Here is a 20,878-nt window from a genome sequence, read left to right as displayed (position 1 = left end):
TAATCAAGAAATGTTATTATTTTGGGTCTGTACAGTTGCCATAGACCAGAGGCTGTAGACAAGCGTTTGCAACAAAACCGCAGACTAAAAATGCATTACATCAGCGTTGCAACTGCGCATGCATTTTCATGACCCTATAATATGTTACTTTGGGACTTTTATTTTGAAATGTGAGTTTAGGGGATTTTATTTTGAAAATCATTTTTTCATAGCAGTTGTTTGTTTACACGCTTCATACGCTTACAGTATATGCTATCGGAGTAAGATTTATTTAATCCTAAATGTCCTATTTCAGCTAATTTACTGGGGCGTAAATACAACACTTTATAGCTGGATGATTATTAATTTCTAGAGGAAGACATGTTAGCTAATGAGTGTGACGCTGCTGCTATCACATAGCCCTTTTTTCAGTTATGAACTCTGTATGGCCATTAACAAATGAACTGCACTGAACTTCACTGTCTACGACATTCATTCATAAGGTAAATAAGCATTTGCTAATAATACTGAGGTTAACAGGGGGTTTAAACTCACCAATAAAAACACGCCATGGCTCAAAGCTACCGCGGAGGGCATCCGCATGACTCTGTTTATAAACGATCTAGAGACCCCAGCTGTGATTATAACAGCGATAAACGACACAGGACGTCCGATGAAGGCCAGCACAGACCCGCTGAGACCCTGAGCACTCGCAGACAGATGTATGAGAGAAACTTCCCTCTATACAAGCAGCCGGTGGAGGTGGGCTTCTTCTCGCTGGACTCTCATAGGAACTTCTTCAATGATCAAAGGCAGCTGCGATATTATGTTGAGCCCAGAAAAGGTCCCGATTTCAATTTAAGGGACGGATACACCAACCGCTTCGTAAAAAGAGATGATGGCGTGAAAGAGAAGCTTGATCACGTGTTGAAGTGGATTCTGGCTAACAGAGACAAGATTAAAACCAGAGCCCAAACCTCATCCTCCAGCTGGTAAGATAACTTACATACATATTCTGCACTCTTTTACTTGTCTGTGAGCTCCGAGGTTTGGCAGTCGACATGCTTTTTCCATCTTTCCTAATGTCATTAATTATTAAAGGGTTAGTTGACTCAAAAATTCTGTCACCAATTGCTCACCCTCATGTTCCAAACCTTTAAAACTTTAGTTCATCTACAAAACACAAATTAATATATTTTTAATTAAATCAGAGATTTCTGTTCTCTCCATTGACAGTCTAGGCATCTACTACTTTGACACGCTTCAAAAAGTTCATAAAGAGATTGTAAAACTAAATCCATGAGTCAAGTGGTATTTTATCAATTTTTTTCAAGAGATACAATAACTTTATTATATGACGAACAGATTGAATTTAGGCTACATTGTTACAAAGCAAGGATCAGCGCAAACAAACAAGTTCAAACGTGCTGCGTAACACAAGAATGAACCTCATTGGTTCTTGCTGAAGCTCAAACGTGCTGCGTAACACGAGAATGAACCTCATTGGCTCTTGCTGAAGCTCAAACGTGCTGCGTAACACAAGAATTAACCTCATTGGCTCTTGCTGAAGCTCAAACGTGCTGCGTAACACAAGAATTAACCTCATTGGCTCTTGCTGAAGCTCAAACGTGCTGCGTAACACAAGAATGAACCTCATTGGCTCTTGCTGAAGCTCAAACGTGCTGCGTAACACGAGAATGAACCTCATTGGCTCTTGCTGAAGCTCAATCGTGCTGCGTAACACGAGAATGAACCTCATTGGTTCTTGCTGAAGCTCAAACGTGCTGCGTAACACAAGAATGAACCTCATTGGCTCTTGCTGAAGCTCAAACGTGCTGCGTAACACAAGAATGAACCTCATTGGCTCTTGCTGAAGCTCAAACGTGCTGCGTAACACGAGAATGAACCTCATTGGCTCTTGCTGAAGCTCAAACGTGCTGCGTAACACGAGAATGAACCTCATTGGCTCTTGCTGAAGCTCAAACGTGCTGCGTAACACGAGAATGAACCTCATTGGTTCTTGCTGAAGCTCAAACGTGCTGCGTAACACGATAATGAACCTCAATGGTTCACAACACAAACAGTTTAATAAGAAGATACTTTATAAAGACAGTACATTACACATATATAGACAGCAGCCATCTTGGAAAACAGTCTCGACGAGTGAACGCTATGCTAAGTGAGCTGATCTATAGGAATTAAGTTTGTGAAATCTAATTACATGGAAATGCATGAATTATGTCTGTTTATTCAAATATATGGTTGACTAACTAAAAGGGAAGGTGTTCCATATGAAATTCCAAGTCACAGTTCATCACTTAGCATTAGGACTCATCGAGACCAAGATGGCTGCTGTCTGTACACGTAATGTACTGTCTTTATAAAGTATCTTCTTATTAAACAGTTTGTACCCTTACAAAGTTCTCAATGCTTCGGTTTGCATGTAGGGACCCTCATTATGCTACCGTGTTAGTGTGAGGCTATTTTGAGCCTTGTTAGTGGTATTAACTAGCGATAATCTGATTGTGTGTGCTTCACAGCAGGGTTATTATATTTAACAACAAAAAAATGAAACCAGGAAATATAAAAAAAATAGTATCTCAATGATACCAAACAGTGTTAGTTGACTGTTGTAGATTAGTCTTGTTCCTGTCGTTGAGTCAAGTGTGTTTGCAGTGCTCTAGGTGTGGACTTCGTGACATGGAGAGGACATCTTACCAAAGTGCTGACCACCCCGTATGAGGGTCAGGAGGGATGGATGCTGGCCGCCTCCAAGTTCAGAGGCACCATCTACATCAGTGAGGTGGAAACCGAGGCTGCCAGAGCCAGTCGAGAGACCCGGTCAGAGCGGCAGGAGGAGATGATGTACTGGGGCTACAAGTTTGAGCAGTACACCTGTGCAGGTTTGGCACCGTTGAGTATTATCAGACTGCTGATAGTGATGGATCTCGGCACTGATCGCCCTCTGTGCTGTCTTTTAAGATGATGTGGATGGCACTCCAGACCCGGGGGGCGTGGTGAACACCAACGAGGCCTTTTGTACGGTGGTTCAGACCCGTCTGGCCGACCATAAGCTGCTCTTCTCTGGGGAGGTGGACTGCCGCGTCAAAGGCCCCGATGCTCCTCCGGCTCCGGGGTGTTATGTGGAGCTCAAGACCTCTGCGGAGATCTGCACCCCGAAACAGCAAAGTAACTTCCACAGGTGTGACTTTTCAGACATGGAGATCATTTGCTTTCTTCCGAAACAGGGATTAACATAGTTACAGTGTTGATTCAGTTTAACAAGGCAGCATTTATAAATGGGCAGAGAAATTAGTTTTCATTCATTTTAATACATTTCATTCATTCGTTCCTCACCCTCATGTTGTTCCAAACCTACAACACTGGCTCATCTTCAGAACACAAATGAAGATCTTTTAAAGGATTAGTTCACTACAAAATGAAAATTTCCTGTTATTTTACTCACTGCCATCTCATCAAGGTGTTCATGTCTTTATTTCTTCAGTCGAAAAAGAAATTACGTTTTTTGAGGAAAAAATTCCAGTTTATGGACTTCAAGGTCCAAATAAATGCAGTTTCAGAGGAAGGGCTTCAAAGGCTCTGCATGATCCCAGATGAGGAACAAGGCTTTTCTAGCCAAACCATCTGTCATTATCGTAAAGAAACAACAAACAAAATAACTAATATATATATATATATATATACAGCTCTGAAAAAAAATTAGGAGACATATTGTCGCTTATCTATTTTCTAGAAATACCTGATATTAACCTGACTTTTAATTAATTAATTGGTGTTAGAAATAGCTCATATGAAAAGCTAAAACCCTCCCAAATGATGTTTAATGCACTGAAAGAAATAATTTTCATAGAAAACATATTTATCATTTAATCAAGACAGAAAGGTCAAATTTTGGCAAGACAAAAGTTTTGTCGCCTATACAGAAATTAAACAAATTTACTGCAAATACAAAAATATGTCAGCAAATTAAGTTGTGGTGCTGTGAGATCCAAATTTAATATCTTGTATGACATCCATGAGCTTGAAGGACTGCATCCATGCGGTTTGGCAAGGATTCATACAATTTTTTGATGAAGTCATCAGGAATAGCTAAGAAAGCAGTCTTGCATGCCTCCCAGAGTTCATCAATATTCTTTGGTTTCGTCTTGCATGCGTCCTCTTTCATCCTACCCCACATATGCTCAATGATGTTCATGTCTGGTGACTGGGCTGGCCAATCCTGGAGCATCTTGATCTTCTTCGCCTTGAGGAACTTTGATGTGGAGATGGAAGTATGCGATGGAGCACCGTCCTGCTGCAGAATTTGGCCTCTTTTATGGTTGGGAATATAAGAGGTAGCTAAGATTTCTTGGTATTTTGGACTATTGATGTTGCCTTCCACCCTGCAGATCTCTCGCACACCCCCATACTGGATGTAACCCCAGACCATGATTTTTCCGCCACCAAACTTCACTGTTTTCTGGGTGAATCTCGGATCCATTCAGGCTCCAGTAGGTCTCCTGCAATATTTGTGGCGACTGTGGTGTAATTCAACAGAAGATTCATCTGAAAAATCCACCTTCTGCCACTTTTCCTGCGTCCATCCTTTTAGCAGGCTGTGGGCCTTGGCGAATGCCACACGTTTTTCAATTGTCTTTTGTTTAGTGCTGGCTTCTGGGCACTGATTCGACCATGGAGGCCATTTCGAGACAGAATCCGACAAACTGTTCTGGTTGACACAGGGACTTCAGGTGACCAGGTCTCGTGGAGCTCTGCTGCAGTGGAAAATGGGCTGGCCTTGGATTTTCGAGCCAACAAACGGTCCTCTCGAGCAGTTGTCTTGCGGGGTCTGCCTGACCTGGGCTTGTCAAAAACGTCTCCAGTCTCTTCAAATCTTTTTTTTATCCTCTGTACTTGTCGCTGAGACACATTGAAGGTGTCTGCCACATCAGCAGTGGATCTGGTCTTCAGCCTCTTGATAATCAAAACTTTAGTCTCTGGGTGAATCTTAGGCATGTTTGCAGAGGTCTAGTTGCAGTTGATGTGAAGGTCTAGTGTACTGGGGTTCTTTTTATACACACTTGAGACCTAATTGATCCATTATTAGTCACAGGTGAAGCTAATATGACAAGGTGACAACACTTGTCTTTGCAAAAATTGACTCAATGGGCTTTACCAAGCTGTGAATATTAGAATACTTTTTGAAAGTTTAGTTTTTCACTTTAGGTCAATTTGTACACAAGCGATAAGACTTTTGTCAGGGACTGTATATATATATATATATATATATATATATATATATATATATATCTGACGTCATCACGTCAGAAAAGTATGTGAAAGTATCTCATGTTCTCCTCCAACACCGACATCCTAGTTTTACCTATTGTGGTAAAGGATGTTTGATTTAGTCTTTGCACGCCCATTTTAACACTGGATCGCGTCCTGCGCCGTGAAGATGCAGAACACGGTCGCGCATTTGTGGTTAAAAAGTATATCATTTAATAAAAAAAATTCATGATTGATGGTTTGGCTAGATAAGACCCTATTCCTCGTCTGGGATCATGCAGCCTCTGAAGCCCTTCCTCTGAAACTGCATTGATTTGGACCTTCAGCCGTTGGTTGCCATTGAAGTCCATGATGTGGAGAAAAATCTTGGAATGTTTACCTCAAATAACTTAAATTTCTTTTCGACTGAAGAAAGAAAGACATGGAACATCTTGGATGAGATGAAGGTGAGAATGAAATCTGAGAGATTGCTGTTTCTGCATTGACAGCCAATCAGAATTTACCATTATCGTTTAAAGCGGCAGATGACAAAACTGGAGTGCTCACTTAAAGAGTTAGTTCACCCCAAAATGAAATTGATGTCATTAATGACTCACCCTAATGTCATTCCACACCCGTAAGACCTCCGTGGGTAGAGAAGACTGATGCTGAATAAAGTCGTAGTTTTGGTTATTTTTGGACCAAAATGTATTTTCGATGCTTCAAGAGATTCTAACTAACTAACTGATGTCACATCTGGACTACTTTGATTATGTTTTTATTCCCTTTCTGGACATGGACAGTATAGTGTGCATACACTTGCATACGCTCTCAGACTAAATCTAAAATATCTTAAACTGTGTTCTGAAGATGAACGGAGCTCTTACGGGTGTGGAACGACATTAGGGTGAGCCATTAATGACATCAATTTCATTTTTGGGTGAACTAACTCTTTAAAATTAAACCCAACATTCTTGTCTGCTGGTGTGGATGCTAATATAGTGATTTACTACTTAACAGTAGGTGGCGCTTAAAAACCAGACATGCTCTGGTTAGTCTGTTCGCAGGATAGTTTTTTCATCAGCCATACCAAGTCATAGTGTCATGTAACAGCCGAGGCTCTGGACATGCGATCAAAAGCACAAGTCTTATGGGTTTGGCCAGTTTTGTTCGCAGTGCAATGTAAATGCGATCAGAACGCCTATACGTTGAACAGATGCATTAACAGCCATTCATTCAAATTAAAATGTCTTTCGCCCCAAATGTTTGCATTGCACATTCATATTGGTCGAAGACATTAAAGGTATAGTTCACAGATTTTAATCAAACTAATTTCTTCACATTTCAATGAATATTAACATTATGGTTTGCAGTGGTCAAATGCCACCAGTGTTTTTTTAAGGGTTTAATAAATTTAGGGGACATTGATGAAAAGTTGGAGTGAAGACACCAGTTTGTATGTTCTTCTAGGTACAAGCTGCTGAAATGGTGGGCACAGTCGTTTCTTCCTGGAGTGCCACAGATAGTCGCTGGGTTTCGAGACCATGATGGGATAGTGGTGTCTGTTGAGACCTTCCAAACCTCGAAAATATCACAAATGATCAAGGTTTGCTTTCAATAACCACTTATTAAAAGCTTCAGTCCCGCTTGGTTTAGTCTGAAATTAGATAACTAAATTACTACTACGTTAATAACCTTCTGAAGGATGGCAATGTGAAGCCACAAAAATGGAAAATTAGGAGTTGACAATTTATAGTGACACGTAGTGGTTTTCAAACCTATCCTGGAGGACCCCCAGCCCTGCACATTTTGTATATCTCACTTATTTGAAACCCACTTCAGGGGCATTTCTCAATACCAAGTACGTTAAGGTACAGCACTTGATATCGTCACTCAGCCTTTTTTCGTTTTCATTTAAAAAAATATTAATAGCCACAAATGTGGTTCAGGCAGAGTACATTTATCTTCACTGCATGTATATTCATAACAAAACAAAAGACATGCCCCATTCAAAATTGAGAAGTGAGCAAGTTTGGGGGAACCATTTTCATGTCACGTTGAATGAAACTGAAATATATTATTGTAGAAATTGACTTATAGAAGGATGTCATGATGTTTTAATTTCTCTTTACTCTGTAGAACGAGCACAACTGCTGGAAGCCAACAGTCTGTATGAATTTCTGCAACGATTTCTTGTCCTACGTCAAATCAGTGGTCAGAGAGGACGACCCAAGGTATTCCTGAAAATCAAGCCCCGTCCTACAGTTTTCTTTCTGGATTGAGTATTGGTTTCCTTAGAGATATGTCAGATTACACAAGAAAAATGGGTTTGACTTGAATGACTTGACTGTGCCGTAATGTGATGTTTTTCAGACTGGTGTACCTGTTCGAATGGATTCCACACAGAGATGTGTCCTACACCGTCCACAGAGACTCTCCTTTTACATTCTTACCAGAGTGGTACGTGAAGGAAATCTAACCACTGACATACTGAGCTTACGATGTATGCAGTACATCAGTCGGGACCGTTTTCATCAATCATGAACATACTTTATTGGTGCTGTGCACAATTGGTATTGCTTGTTTTCTAGATCTAGTTTGGGAACTTGGAAAGGTCTTTTTTTTTTAATCAAACATTGGATTGACGTCCATGCACACTGTTGTTTTTTATTTTTTTTATATTGCGATGTTATTTTAGCCTTTGTTGTTTGAATACTTCAAAATGTCTTCTTAATTATTTTTTTTTAAGTTCTATAAAATGGCACTGTGGGCCTCAATCAGGAAACACATTGTACATTTCTTGTAAAACGATTATGTAAATTCATTCAATTTTGTGACATTTTAACAATGATTTTTCAAACAATGAATGCAAACCTATGACTCTAGAAATGTCCAACTTCATATTGTTCTGTAGAGATTTTGCACATACCATGCAGAAGAAAAATGAGATTGTGGCTGCAAATTAAGAAATCCTTCCAAAGACATAATTTGTGACTGTTTTATTAATTTGTTCCCTCATTTTAGTTCAATTGTGTCCTCAGTATAATAACACATTTTAAGTGACGAGGACAAATTCTAAATGTGTGGATATACGGTGCAGGTCTCTGTACATTTGTGGTTTTATTTCTAAATGTTATCTCAGAGAAATCATTACTGAGGTCTTCTTCCAAAGCTTTTATTAGCATTCTAGTCAGCAACTCATTTAAACATGCTTAAAAGTACAAGAACAATTAAATAACAGGTTATAAAAATGAAAGTACAAAGTATGTGCTATACATTTTAAAATAAAGAAACTTAAGTATAAAATCTTAGTTGCAAGTTCATTATGTAAACTTTTAGTTTTTAATAACATTTTGTATATGGTCAAAGAGAAACAGGTTTCATTGACACACAGCAGGTAAGACTTCTGTAAACGGGAAGCTTTTCTCTCAAAGATGCATAATTAAGGAAAGTATGGTGTGACTAAATTCACCTTGACCTCAAGTTTAGGTTAACGCTGAGCTTTGTATTTTTACATGCCTTTCATGAACGCTACACTGAGACTCACTTATCAACACTTGTTTCATGACTGGTTGAACAGAAGTGCTATTCCGCCATACATTATAGTTCTACTTTTTAATCCGCTTAGAAAAGCGCCATGTTTTATTTTATGTCACCATACTTGATATAACCATAGTTGAATAACAGTTAATATGAAAAAGCGGTGAAGTATCCCTTTAAGTTACTTGTCGCCACCTACTGATTTAACGATGTAATGATAAATCTTTGTTTGAAGCTATTTACTCCATTTTGGTGGCCACTGTTGACATGAGTGTTTATATCCGAACTAAACTTTTATCCCAGTGCTTCTGTGATCAATTGAATTATTTCAAAACAGAAATAATGATTCTGTGTGGTTGAAAGACTGAAGCGGCTTTATACCACAGCTGTCTCTGGCTCAGCAGCGCCGCCTCTGCAGTTTGCACAATGTGAATGTTTGCCGTGATCATACTTGTCAAAGGTTTAATAGACAGAGCTGAATTTAAAGTGTCAACTAATGCCATGAAATCAGCTAACCCAATAACAAGAGAAAAACATCCTTCAGATTAGAGATTCTCAACTGTTTTTTTCCCCTCCTTTTACATTGGACATCAAGTGGTGCTAAAATAGTTCTTTGTGCAAAAGTCAACAAAAACAGGCTTTGCGAATATTTCAGAATCCGTAACACTGCTTTTGTGGATCAAAGAGGATGCAAATCTTTATCCTTCCATATCATTGATTAAAAAATATTTTGATTTTAAAAACCATTGCCTGATTCGTCATGTGACATAGCAGCACATTATTTAAAAGGCTCTACTGCATCTATTAAAGCACAATATCATTTGTGCCATATGTATTATTAATTGATCTCTATTGACATAGCAGATGTCTAGAATTCAAACTGTCATTCACGCTCCAGTTACCCACTGACAAACTAGGGCTTCAGCACGTTTTTAGTAAATCCAAAGTCGTTTTTTTTTTACTAAAATGTTGCCGTCTGTCATAGCTCAACTTTCATTCATGCCTACACATTTAAACCAGCCAAGTCCATCCATAGTTAAATACTGCAGTGGAGGAGAATATAGTTACTGCCGGCTGTTTCTATCAAAGCTGGGACATTCTGAGAAACATCTTTCAATCTACATAAAAGTGAAAAATCATACAGGTTTGAAACAACGTTCCTTTTGTATTATATTAGTTTTAATAATTTTGTTGTGTGCATTTGTCTTTTTTTAATTTCTATTAAGCTTTATTTCTACATTTTAATATTTTAAGCATTTAGCATTTGACAGTATTTCCATTAGCTGCCTTTTTAAGTTTTTCATCTGATTTTTACATTTTATTTCAAAAAAACAACTTAATATACCCTTTTTACAGACTGTGATTATCAACATCTAGAAGTTTTTCCCTCTTTTGGAGAGTTATAAGTAAAAGCGAATAAAAATGTATATTTCTCTGTCACCTCCCATGCACCGCTTATAGACATTTACACAACTATGACTGCTGCTTACGAGAGCCGCGGAAATGTGAAATCTACTGAATCGTGTTTCCATTTATATCTCGCAATTCTGGCATAATCTGGCTTAACTCGCAATTCTAACTTTGACTTTAACTCTCAATTATGGCTTTAATTATGACTTTAACTCGCAATTCTGAGGGGAAAAAAAAGTCAGAATTGCGAGAAGTAAACGATTGTGAGATAATCTTTTAAAAGCTTCCATAAACAACCGAGGAGCAGGATTTTAGTTTTGGTCTGAATCATCACCCTTCAATTTAGAAACCACTCAGAATCCAAATCTTGGGTTTGGGTTAAGATGTCATAAAAGACTTTCAATGGCACAAAACGGAAACCATTTTCTCTAAGATTCTGTTAAAAGAAACTTGATCAAGTAAACTTTAAAAAAATAACAATATTAATAATATGCTAAAAACTAAAGGTGCATAAATGCACTTTTCTTGCTTTAACCTGAGCTGTGTAAAGGAAGGACTAAACCTTACCCATATGAGCCCATGTTAGTGGAGCAGTGACTGATGGGATATGTGGAGCTCCTCCTAAGGGTGTGTGTGTGTGTGAGTTAGAGGTAGTCGTGAATCAAAGCTACAGTATATCAGTGCTTGAGTTTCTTCTGGAGTCCCATGAGTTTGAAGGTGGCAGCAGTGATCTTCTCGTACACCACAAACATGAGGGCCGCCGTCAGCACCGTCTGCAGCAGCTTGGCCTCCAGGCCTTTATATAAACCCAGCAGCCCGTGTCTCCTGTCACACAGAGGACACAGGTGAGACTCTAGCTGTCAAACAGCACTGGCTGAATTGTTTAAATGTAGGGGTGGACAGTGATTACAGTTCCAAGTAATTATGTTGATGTTATGGCTGGTAGCCAGTAAATTGAAGGTGTTAGAATCCTTTAATTTTTGTGGGAATTTTTTTATACATCATTATATTAAAATCAGTGCTGTCAAAAATTAATTGATTGTGGGATTGATACCAGGATGGAGACCTAGTAACATTGCCGGGACCGTTCCCCCATGAGAACCAACGGCAGGATAAATGCATAAAGGGCTCTGCTGTAGTAATGACGCTGAAGCTGAGATCGTCCGCTAGCTTAGAGAAACGGTACATGATGCGCTAGTTCATGATCAAATCAGAAAAATAAATGTTAAAAATGCACAAGCGTGGCTTCTCGAGTGATCATAAGTAAACTAAAGACGCAGCAGAGACATTACATGCCACACCCTAGTGTCACGTGTCTTTATAGGATGTGTGTAAATGCATGCACAGATTCGGGAAAATGACTGAACCAAAATCTATTGATGCCGGGACACATAATCGGTATTTACTAGAATATGTGTGTGAAAGGGTTATAGAGACAGCGGTATCAAGTGATGCTGGCCTTCATTTATAAAAAGATGACATTACACACATATTTAAAATATACTGTCTTGTGTATGTTTCTACATTGATTTGGAGGTCAAATGTGAAATGATTACAATATGAATATTAAAAACCTGAATATTTGGTGCAATTAATCACAACAATTTGCGAATAATTAGATATTACTTTTAATCGATTTACAGCAGTAGTTATTTTTTGTTAATGTTTCTTTTATTTATTTCATAGAAATGCTTTAGATTTAGTTGACTATAATTACCCTGGTCAATAAGCAGTATTACTGAAACTACAGTTGACTTACTTGATTCGGTCCATTAGCAAAGAAACCACGTTCCTCAGGCTGCCCACTAGACCCCCTTTACCATCGGATTTATACTGGCCAAACTGCAGAGGAAGCAACGGAGATTATTTCACACAAAGACAGCTTTAAAATGAGTAATACTGTGTCTACCAGCATCTGTCAAGTGTATTATACAATGTAATGGTTTAAAGTGCCCCTATAATGCCATTTCAAAAGTTCCTAATGTTGTTTTGGCAGTCTCTTACAATAGGTTTGCATGCATTTAAGGTAAAAAATCACTTAGACTATCCGGATGCATCCTGAAAGTGTTCAAAATGCTTAATTTTTGACATTTCCACATACAGCCTTATTCCAAAATGGATTCAATTTATTTTATTTTTCTTCAATTCATCAAATGACAATGTGAAAGAAGTTTGTTTGAAATCTTTGCAAATTTATATTAAAAAAAAAAATCATCAACAACAACAAAAAAAACATTATTCTTTAGTACCTTTGGCACCAGTTACAGCCTCAAGACTTTTTGAGTATAATACTACAAGCTTGGCACACCTATTTTTGGGCATTTTCTCCCAATGTTCTTTGCAGGACCTCTCAAGCTCCAAGCAGCCATTTTCAGGCTCTCCAGGGACGTTCAATCGGGTTCAAGTCTTGACTCTGGCTGGGCCACTCAAGGACATTCAGAGTTGTCCAGTAGCCACTCCTTTGTTATCTTGGCTGTGTGCTAAGGGTTGTTGTCTAGTTGGAAGATGAACCTTCGCCCTAGTCTGCGGTCCTGTACGCTCTAGAGCAGGTTTTGATCAAGGACATCTCTGTACATTGCTGCATTCATCTTTCCCTCAATCCTGACTAGTCTCCCAGTTCTTGCCACTGAAAAACATCCCCACAGCATGATGCTGACACCACCATGCTTCACTGTAGGGATGTTATTGGCCAGGTGATGAGCGGTGCCTGGTTTCCTCCAGACATGACGCTTGCCATTCAGGCCAAAGAGTTCAATCTTTGTTTCATTAGACTAGTGTTGTCAAATGTACCGACCGCAATACCAAATCGGTACTGAAATGTTAAAAATGTGAGGCTTCGAGCGCTGTTGAGCTGTAATCGTAAACACCTCTGAGTGGTCATTGTGCTCACGAGCTCATCTGATGTGCCTGTGATTGGCTACAATGATCAACTCACGGCAGCGGTTTGAAACAACACGGAAGTGTTTGAAAAGTGTTTTGAAAGCGGGAGCGTTTGAAAGCACAAGCAGGCGCCGACCAGCGGACCGGTAGGCTGATAGACACCTACATTCAAACGCTCTGTGTGTATCTGTGTAAGCGCTCCTTGAAAAGCGTCATTGATGTATTTTTACAACATGTTTGTGAAGCGCTGATCAAAGTAGCCAATCATAGCCCTATTTGATGAGCGCGTGAGCACAATGGCCAGTCAGAGGTGTTTACGATTCCGCTCAACAGCGCTCAAAGCGTCATATTTTTAACATTTCAGTATCGAATTGGTATCGCGGTCGGTACTTTTGACAACACTACATTAGACCAAAGAATTTAGTTTCTCATGGTCTGAGAGTCCTTCAGGTGCTTTTTGGAAAACTCCAGATGGGCTGTCATGTGCCTTTTACTGAGGACTGACTTTCGTCTAGACATTCTACCATCCAGGCCTGATTGGTGGAGTGCTGCAGAGATGGTTGTTCTTCTGAAAGGTTCTCTTCCCTCCACAGAGAAATGCTAGAGCTCTGTCAGAGTGACCACCAGGTTCTTGGTAACCTCCCTGACTAAGGCCCTTCTCCCCCAATAGCTCAGTTTGGCAGGTCACCCAGCTAGTCGTGGTGGTTCCACACTTCTTCCATTTATGGATGATGAAGGCCACTGGGCTCACTGGGACCTTCAATGCTGCAGAAATGTTTCTGTACCCTTCCCCAGATCTGTGCCTCGATACAATCCCGTCTCTGATGTCTACAGACAATTCCTTGGACTTCATGGCTGGGTTTGTGCTCTGACATGCACTGTTAACTGTGGGACCTTATATAGACATGTGTGTGCATTTCCAAATCATGTCCAATCAACTGAATTTACCACAGGTGGACTCCAATCAAGTTGCAAAAACATCTCAAGGATGATCAGTGGAAACGGGATGCACTTGAGCTCAATTTTGAGTATCATGGAAAAGCCTGTGAATGCTTATGTACATGTGATTTTTTTTGTGCTTTGTATTGCAAAGATTTCAAACAAACTTCTTTCACATTGTCATTATGGGGTATTGTTTTATAGAATTGAGAATAATTTTTTTAATCCATTTTAGAATAATGCTGTAACATAAAATGTGGGAAAAGTGAAGCACTGTGAATACTTTCCAGGTGCACTGTATTACAAACCTACATAGGTTCAGCAGTTTCAGAATCGCTTCTTTTTTTTTTGGAAGACAACTTAATTTCACAGCACTTTAAAACTTTTCAGACCTCTTTACATTCACAAAGATCTACAATATACACTGCATGGCAGATAATATCCAAGAAGCATAGTAGGAGCACTTTAATGCAATCATACTCATTTTACCCTCAGAATGGCCTGAACCGTTTGCAGAGGATACGTTGCAGATGTTGCAATAGCTTTAGCGATGGCACCAATGAGAAAGATCTCAAGTGATGATATCTGCCCAGAAACATGAAAAATGTAAGTTATTTCACACATTGAATGAAAATGAATGATGCAATCTTTTGTCCCTCACCTTCCTGCCTCCACGTCCTGCTTTTCGTTTCATAGCCTCGTAGAACATGAACTGCACAGCAGGGTTGAACACCAGCACTAGAGACGGTAGCGTCCCGTTCCACAGCGTTCCCACTCCCTCGCTGGCTATTATCTGGGAGAAGGCGTCTGTGAGAGGAGAACAGCTATATCATTTGATTTACTGGTGACAATTGCAGACCTATTTGTCTTTTTACTGATATTATTGCTTTATACCAATGAATATTTGAATTCTTGACACTAACTGGTTGACACAAAATTGACAATTAAGGTTTTTTTTTGTAATTATATTTGTTCACTTCATTGTTGCAAACACTTTCAAACTTCTTGTACTCCTTTACTTTCTTCCTTAAATACTTAAGGACATAAAAAATTATGATACCAAATTGCAATGTTATATATCATAGGAAATCATAGGGCCCTACTATAGTGAGACAGCAGAGCATCACACAATTTGATTTATTTCACAGCCCTCCCTTTGAATTATTAATCTAAAATTGCCATATTAGGTAACATTCAGCGTTATACTGTAAATTTCATTGAGTTTTGAGCCCTTACAACAGTAACCAAAAAATAAGTGCAGCAAGACTATCACAAAAGATGAGCAGATCAAGCTCTATATTTAGGAGGAAGGCGCAGAAAATGGCCATCTTTCTGCCGTACAACACTTTGGCTGAATTTGAAATGTGCTTTACTAACAAATACATTGACTGAACATTGGAGTTTATACCTCATAAGATAAATGAGTGTGTGAGTGGTTCTCACCAAATATGCCCTTATAGTGGGTCTGATGGAGCTCTTCGTTCCTGAACTTTGCCCCCTGAAGCTTCAGTCGTGTGTTCACCACCCACATGGGCGTGGTCAGGAGCACATTGACAGCGCCTAAATGAAATTAAACAATAGGAAGAAGAAAAGAGTGGACATTTTCATCTCAATGACTATTAGGTGTGAATTACTTACAGGTGAAGTAATATTTTCAGTGTCAAAATAACATTGAAAAGTAACAACCTAGAACCAACCAATGCTGTACTATTGGGGAGGGGGGGAGGCGGGACCTAATTGCGATATATATTATAAAAAATTAAAATAATTACAAAAGTGATTTTAAAAAAATGTAATAATGTTTTTAAATATTATTATATATCAATCTAGCTATATAATAATACAAATATTGTGTATTTCACTGTAAAATAGAAGTATTTAAAAAAATATGTAATTATTTTATTTTGCATAACAACCAGTGTTATTTGTTTGATTATAGTTATTACATTTTAAATAGCTTTTATTTTTATATTTTTGGTTTTCATGTTAATTTAAGTTTTTTTCCCAGTTTTATAGTTATTTATTTATTTATTTACAGTTTATACATTTAGTGCTTTAGCTTAAACTTATTTCACTATATTTACATTTATTTCATTTCAGCTTTATTTTATTTAACAAAAATCATTTTAATAGTTTTAGTTAATGATAACAACACAGATTACAACTGGAGAATAATAATACTAATATTTACATCTTTATTTTTTTTCCAACATTAAACTATCAAACTTTTATTTTGAACCACTAGGAGGCTTTAACTCTGAAATACGCAGCTTGTTTATTTATTTAATTAAATCCCAGCCATTGCTATCTGATAATCGCACTAAGCCATACTGCGATTCCGGTTTTATTGTGAGTAATCATGCAGCTCTACCAGAACACCCCAGTAAAGTCCCTTTCAGGGAAAGTCTGTTCACTCAGCGGCCATATTTGCAATGCTTCCAGCTATTTTGGTTATACAAGACCGAGTCCTATCTATTTGAATGGGGGAATCCTGGAATCTCTAAAACTGCTTGCTGAACTCACAATTAAATAACATATTTTTAAATCAGCAAAAAAATCTAACATGAACTGTCCCATAAATGTTTCTTTTGCTCAAATAGAATTTAAAAAAGTGTGGGTTTTTTTCAGGCTAGACGAGCCAATGCACATCTGCAGTCCTAAGCGTGAGTCTCAGGTTTCTATGGGAACCGGAGCATCTAACAGCAGCTGCAGTGGCACAATGACTTTACCGATAAGCGATTGGCTATTTTACCTAAAAGGCGGGGCTATTCCACCCTATTGAGCATTGCAGTTTCTCCCATTTTCCTAAAAGAAACACGGTGCCGAGAGTGAGACACTGTTAAACTGAGATGAAATGAAATTCAGGTTCAGCACAGCATTTCAGTACCTGATATGAAGCCCATGAGCAAATCTTTGGCAGGCTTGGACCGGTCCGAGACCATCACTCTCTTCAGTGTGTTGAACGTGTAGAAGTAGACAAAGTTAGAGCAGCACAGGCTAGAAATGACCGGAAACCACCCTCGATACAGAGACAATCTGCAACACAATCAAAAGACGTCTTGAAATAAGCAGCCTGGCATATCCAACTCCAATTCCAAGCACATTGGGGGCAGAGCAATAAACAGAGAGGGGTGTTTGTATGGGTTGTTTTTAAATATCAACAGTGTTCCTCAGCACTGCACTTTTAAAGTCCTCATGAAATCAAAATTGACCCCATTTACTTTGTTAGCACATATTACAGGTTTTAGGGTGAACAATTAATCCGTACAAGTAAATACACAGATTATTATTATTATTTTTCTCTCTGTAATCTTTAATTAAAATCTAAAAAGTGACTTCCGGTCTGGAAACGGCGTTCCTTCTCAGCTGATATCAGTTTGACGGCTTGCGTTTTAAAATGCGTAACCGCTCTCCTCCAGCCGTTAGTCTGCTAAGAGCGAGGAGTGCTGAAGTAAACCCTGCCCTCTATTCATTACTCCGTTTCACTTGGAAATACGTCACAGCACTTAAGAAAACTCAGTTGCTACTTCCAGTTCACTGGGACTTTAAAAATCATGCATGTATAACAGATATTGTGCAGAAGTGTCTACAGATGTTCATGAGTTCACTCACTCATTCTTTCTTACTTACTTAACTTTATTTATAAAAAGGACCATGTGCAATTTTTTACATAAATGTTTCCATTTCATGTATTGTACCAGATTTAGCTCAAAGCTAATTTTCACCCACAGTCCTTTGGCAGGTCAACATAAACAATAACATACACAATACATATATACACAATAAAAACACACATACTGTCACTACAAACAATTAAACAGCAACCATTCTCTCGCACTCATTTTTTTTAACAATATGCTGCAGGTTTTATGAAGGTAAATTTAAAGTGTTACTTCACCCAAAAATGAAATTGATGTCATTAATGGCTCACCCTAATGTCGTTCCACACCCATAAGACCTCCGTTCATCTTCAGAACACAGTTTAAGATATTTTAGATTTAGTCCGAGGGGTTTCTGTCCTTTGAATGTAAGTTTTACTTATCCCCCTCCCCCCGGATAATGAATCACTACTGACTTTGTGATTGGTCGATAGGTGGAGGGCGGAGCTTCAGGCCAAAACATCAACATCAGTTGAGGGCTGCAACAACAACTTTTAAAATGACAATATCCTGGCCGGACTACTGTTGTCAGTGATAGAAGTATTTGAAATGAACATGATTTCTTAATGTCTAGTGACATATCAGGGCCATTTTATGATTAATTGAAATACATTTCTTACATACAGTTCCTTTAACTAACTGATGTCACATATGGACTACTTTGACGATGTTTTTATTAGTTTTCTGGACATGGACAGTGAAGTGGGCATAGACTGCATATGCTCTGGGAGCAAAATATAAAATATCTTAAACTGTGTTCTGAAGATGAACGGAGGTCTTACGGGTGTGGAACGACATTAGGGTGAGTCATTAATGACATCAATTTTGTGAATTAGCCCTTTAAAGAATCTGCCAATGGGTTCATAATTTAGTCATTTTCATACCCATTGACAGATATTTGTTCTTGCTTTAAACATAAACTTAGGACCACGCTGATTTTTGGGGACTTTGCTGATTCACCGTATCCCCCAGAGTTAGATAAGTCCATACATACCATTCTCATCTCCATGTGTGCCAATAACTCTGTCTAACGCACAAGTGAGAAAACGTATTAAATACTCAATAAGTGAGAAACTTTACAGCGGCGCAATAATATTACGCAGTGCCTGAAAATAGGCTAACTTCTGGCAACATAACCAATGTGACAACCTGCTTACACAGGGAGCGTGCTGGGGACTATTTTCAGGCGCTGCATAATATCATTGTGCTGCCGTATCATGGGTGCAGTGGCGAAGTTCCTTGATTATTACATCCTAAGCCAACCTAGGTGTATGACTTTCTTCTTTCAGACGAATACAATCAAAGTTATATTAAAATGTCCTGGATCGTCAAAGCTTTATAATGTCAGTGAATGGCTGTTTCTGTTTTTAAGTTGATGTACACATGATAACTCACATGCCTTCCTCCATCGCAATCTCCTTCAGAATGATGGGGGTGGACTGGGACTTCCGGTTCTCATCCACTGAAACCAATGACAAATGTGAGATAATTAATCATTGTACATGCCTATTATCAATCAATCCTGAGAGAATAAGACACGCAACTTTTATACTTTGTACCTGTAAAGCCTGACATATTAAATAGTCTGAAAAAAACACATGATAAAATACAATACAAGGATGACCAAGTGATGGACAGTTAAATGCTCATCAAAAGCCGGATGATTTGATACTCGCATCTGAATATGATGTTTTCAACAATAATATATATATATATATATATATATATATATATATATATATATATATATATATATATATATATATATATATATTGAAAAAGTGTTGTTGATTCAGTCTGGTGTTCATCTTGAAATATTATTAAAACTATAAAAACAAAATCTGATGTTTACTTTTTAAAAATCTGTGTGATTTCACAGCAGAAAGACATGTTAACCATGAGCTGAAGGTGGGCATTTTTACAATTACACTAAAAAAAATTATTACTTGCCAAAAATGTATTTAGACAACAGAAGGTGCATGGGAGATTGTGTACAAAGGGGTTTTTCAGCTAAGTTGTTAAGAAGATAAGAAATTTACGTAACAAATATGAAAGGCTTTCTATTTTTTAAGATCAATTAAAAGACACATTTCTAGCAGATTAAATAGTTAAAAGCACAGCATAACTAGAAAGTCTTTATTCACCAAAACAGTGTCCATTACATTATTATTATTTTATTAAATGTTCTGTTTTAAGTTCCATAATATCCATGACCACTTTTACTACATTTAAATCTAAAATATCGATACAAAGCAAATAATACATGAGAAGAATTGCTGACCCTGAAGTCTGATCCTGGCTGTGTCCAGAGGGAAAAACACTGTCATTGCTGTCACACTGCCCTTCAATGCAATAAAACGCAGTTTAACACCGACACTCAGAATATTATTACATCAATGGGAAAGACACTAATGAAATATAAGCATTTTTTTTTTTTTGGCTTATGTTTGCTCACCATTGCACCTGCCACCGCGTGCACTAGTGTCTCATATGACAGCAGGCCGACTGATCTGCTGCTGTCTGACATCTCGCTTTTAGTCCAATAACCTGATTGATGTGTCTTGACTTTATATAAATTAACTGACCATCATAACAAATAACTCCCGGCTTAATTCGTATTCATTGCAGGGTGCCGACAAACAGAATCACGTTCAACTTCCGTATTGAAAACACTCGCTTCTGTGTGCTGATTCATCTCGACCTCCGCCGCTCTTCACCGCCCCGAGCGGTGGGATGATGCACTGCAGTCACACGACTGAAGACTGGCGGCTCGGAAATCACAATCCGCCTTTGATCCATCGGTCTGGACAATAAACACACCTGAATATTATTATTAGTCCTATTATTATTTTAGAAATTATTGGAAGCACAGGCGATGTTTTGGTCTCTTATTATGCTTACTAAGTAATAACTATATGGAAATCATTATATTATCATTCAAAAATTACAAGTTACAAACCTTACAAAAAACAAAACAAAAAAAAGTTTATTGAAGTGTGCTATTAGTACTTCCTTTAAACTAAAAAATAAAAAGTATACTTTCAGTCTACTTCTCGGAAGTACACTTAAAGGTGCAGTGTGTAATATACAGCTCTGGAAAAAAATAATAGACCACTTAAAGGTGTACTTCAGTGGTGGGAAGATGAATCTGTATTTAAACTGGGTCATTAATGTAGTAGAAATGTGAAATTATTTTTGAATTT

At 38.2% G+C, this 20,878-nt stretch overlaps 2 protein-coding genes across 2 annotated transcripts; one reads left to right on the top strand and one right to left on the bottom strand.

Annotated features, from left to right (window-relative positions):
- Nucleotides 1-206: 206 nt before the first annotated feature.
- Nucleotides 207-9,781, top strand: dxo (decapping exoribonuclease). The gene is made up of 6 exons (XM_067457885.1): nt 207-971; nt 2,656-2,882; nt 2,962-3,181; nt 6,718-6,853; nt 7,387-7,481; nt 7,621-9,781. Exons 1-6 carry the CDS (start codon nt 550-552, stop codon nt 7,724-7,726), a joined length of 1,206 nt encoding a protein of 401 aa, XP_067313986.1. The 5' UTR covers nt 207-549; the 3' UTR covers nt 7,727-9,781.
- Nucleotides 9,782-10,471: 690 nt separating this feature from the next.
- On the bottom strand, nt 10,472-20,379 carry slc25a17l (solute carrier family 25 member 17-like). The gene is made up of 9 exons (XM_067457898.1): nt 20,131-20,379; nt 19,957-20,017; nt 19,071-19,137; nt 16,904-17,052; nt 15,460-15,576; nt 14,678-14,823; nt 14,506-14,601; nt 11,957-12,039; nt 10,472-11,022 (listed from the first exon to the last, which is right to left on the bottom strand). The coding sequence occupies exons 1-9, from the start codon at nt 20,200-20,202 to the stop codon at nt 10,875-10,877; spliced, it is 939 nt and encodes a 312-aa protein (XP_067313999.1). The 5' UTR covers nt 20,203-20,379; the 3' UTR covers nt 10,472-10,874.
- Between the last annotated feature and the right edge of the window lie 499 nt (nt 20,380-20,878).

This window comes from Pseudorasbora parva, chromosome 2 (genome assembly GCF_024679245.1).
Source record: "Pseudorasbora parva isolate DD20220531a chromosome 2, ASM2467924v1, whole genome shotgun sequence".
Taxonomy (NCBI): Eukaryota; Metazoa; Chordata; class Actinopteri; order Cypriniformes; family Gobionidae; genus Pseudorasbora; species Pseudorasbora parva.
The sequence above is the reverse complement of the archived record's forward strand: the minus strand, read 5'-3'. Positions and strand labels throughout refer to the sequence as shown.

Coding starts and splice junctions, on each gene's coding strand:
- slc25a17l (XM_067457898.1), bottom strand. CDS start 20,202: ATGTCAGACAGCAGCAGATCAGTCGGCCTGCTGTCATATGAGACACTA. Junction 14,824..15,459: donor CCACTATAAGGGCATATTTG/GTGAGAACCACT, acceptor CTCCTCTCACAG/ACGCCTTCTCCCAGATAATA. Junction 11,023..11,956: donor TTGCTAATGGACCGAATCAA/GTAAGTCAACTG, acceptor TCTGTGTGACAG/GAGACACGGGCTGCTGGGTT.
- dxo (XM_067457885.1), top strand. CDS start 550: ATGGCTCAAAGCTACCGCGGAGGGCATCCGCATGACTCTGTTTATAAA. Junction 972..2,655: donor CAAACCTCATCCTCCAGCTG/GTAAGATAACTT, acceptor GTGTGTTTGCAG/TGCTCTAGGTGTGGACTTCG. Junction 7,482..7,620: donor GTCAGAGAGGACGACCCAAG/GTATTCCTGAAA, acceptor GATGTTTTTCAG/ACTGGTGTACCTGTTCGAAT.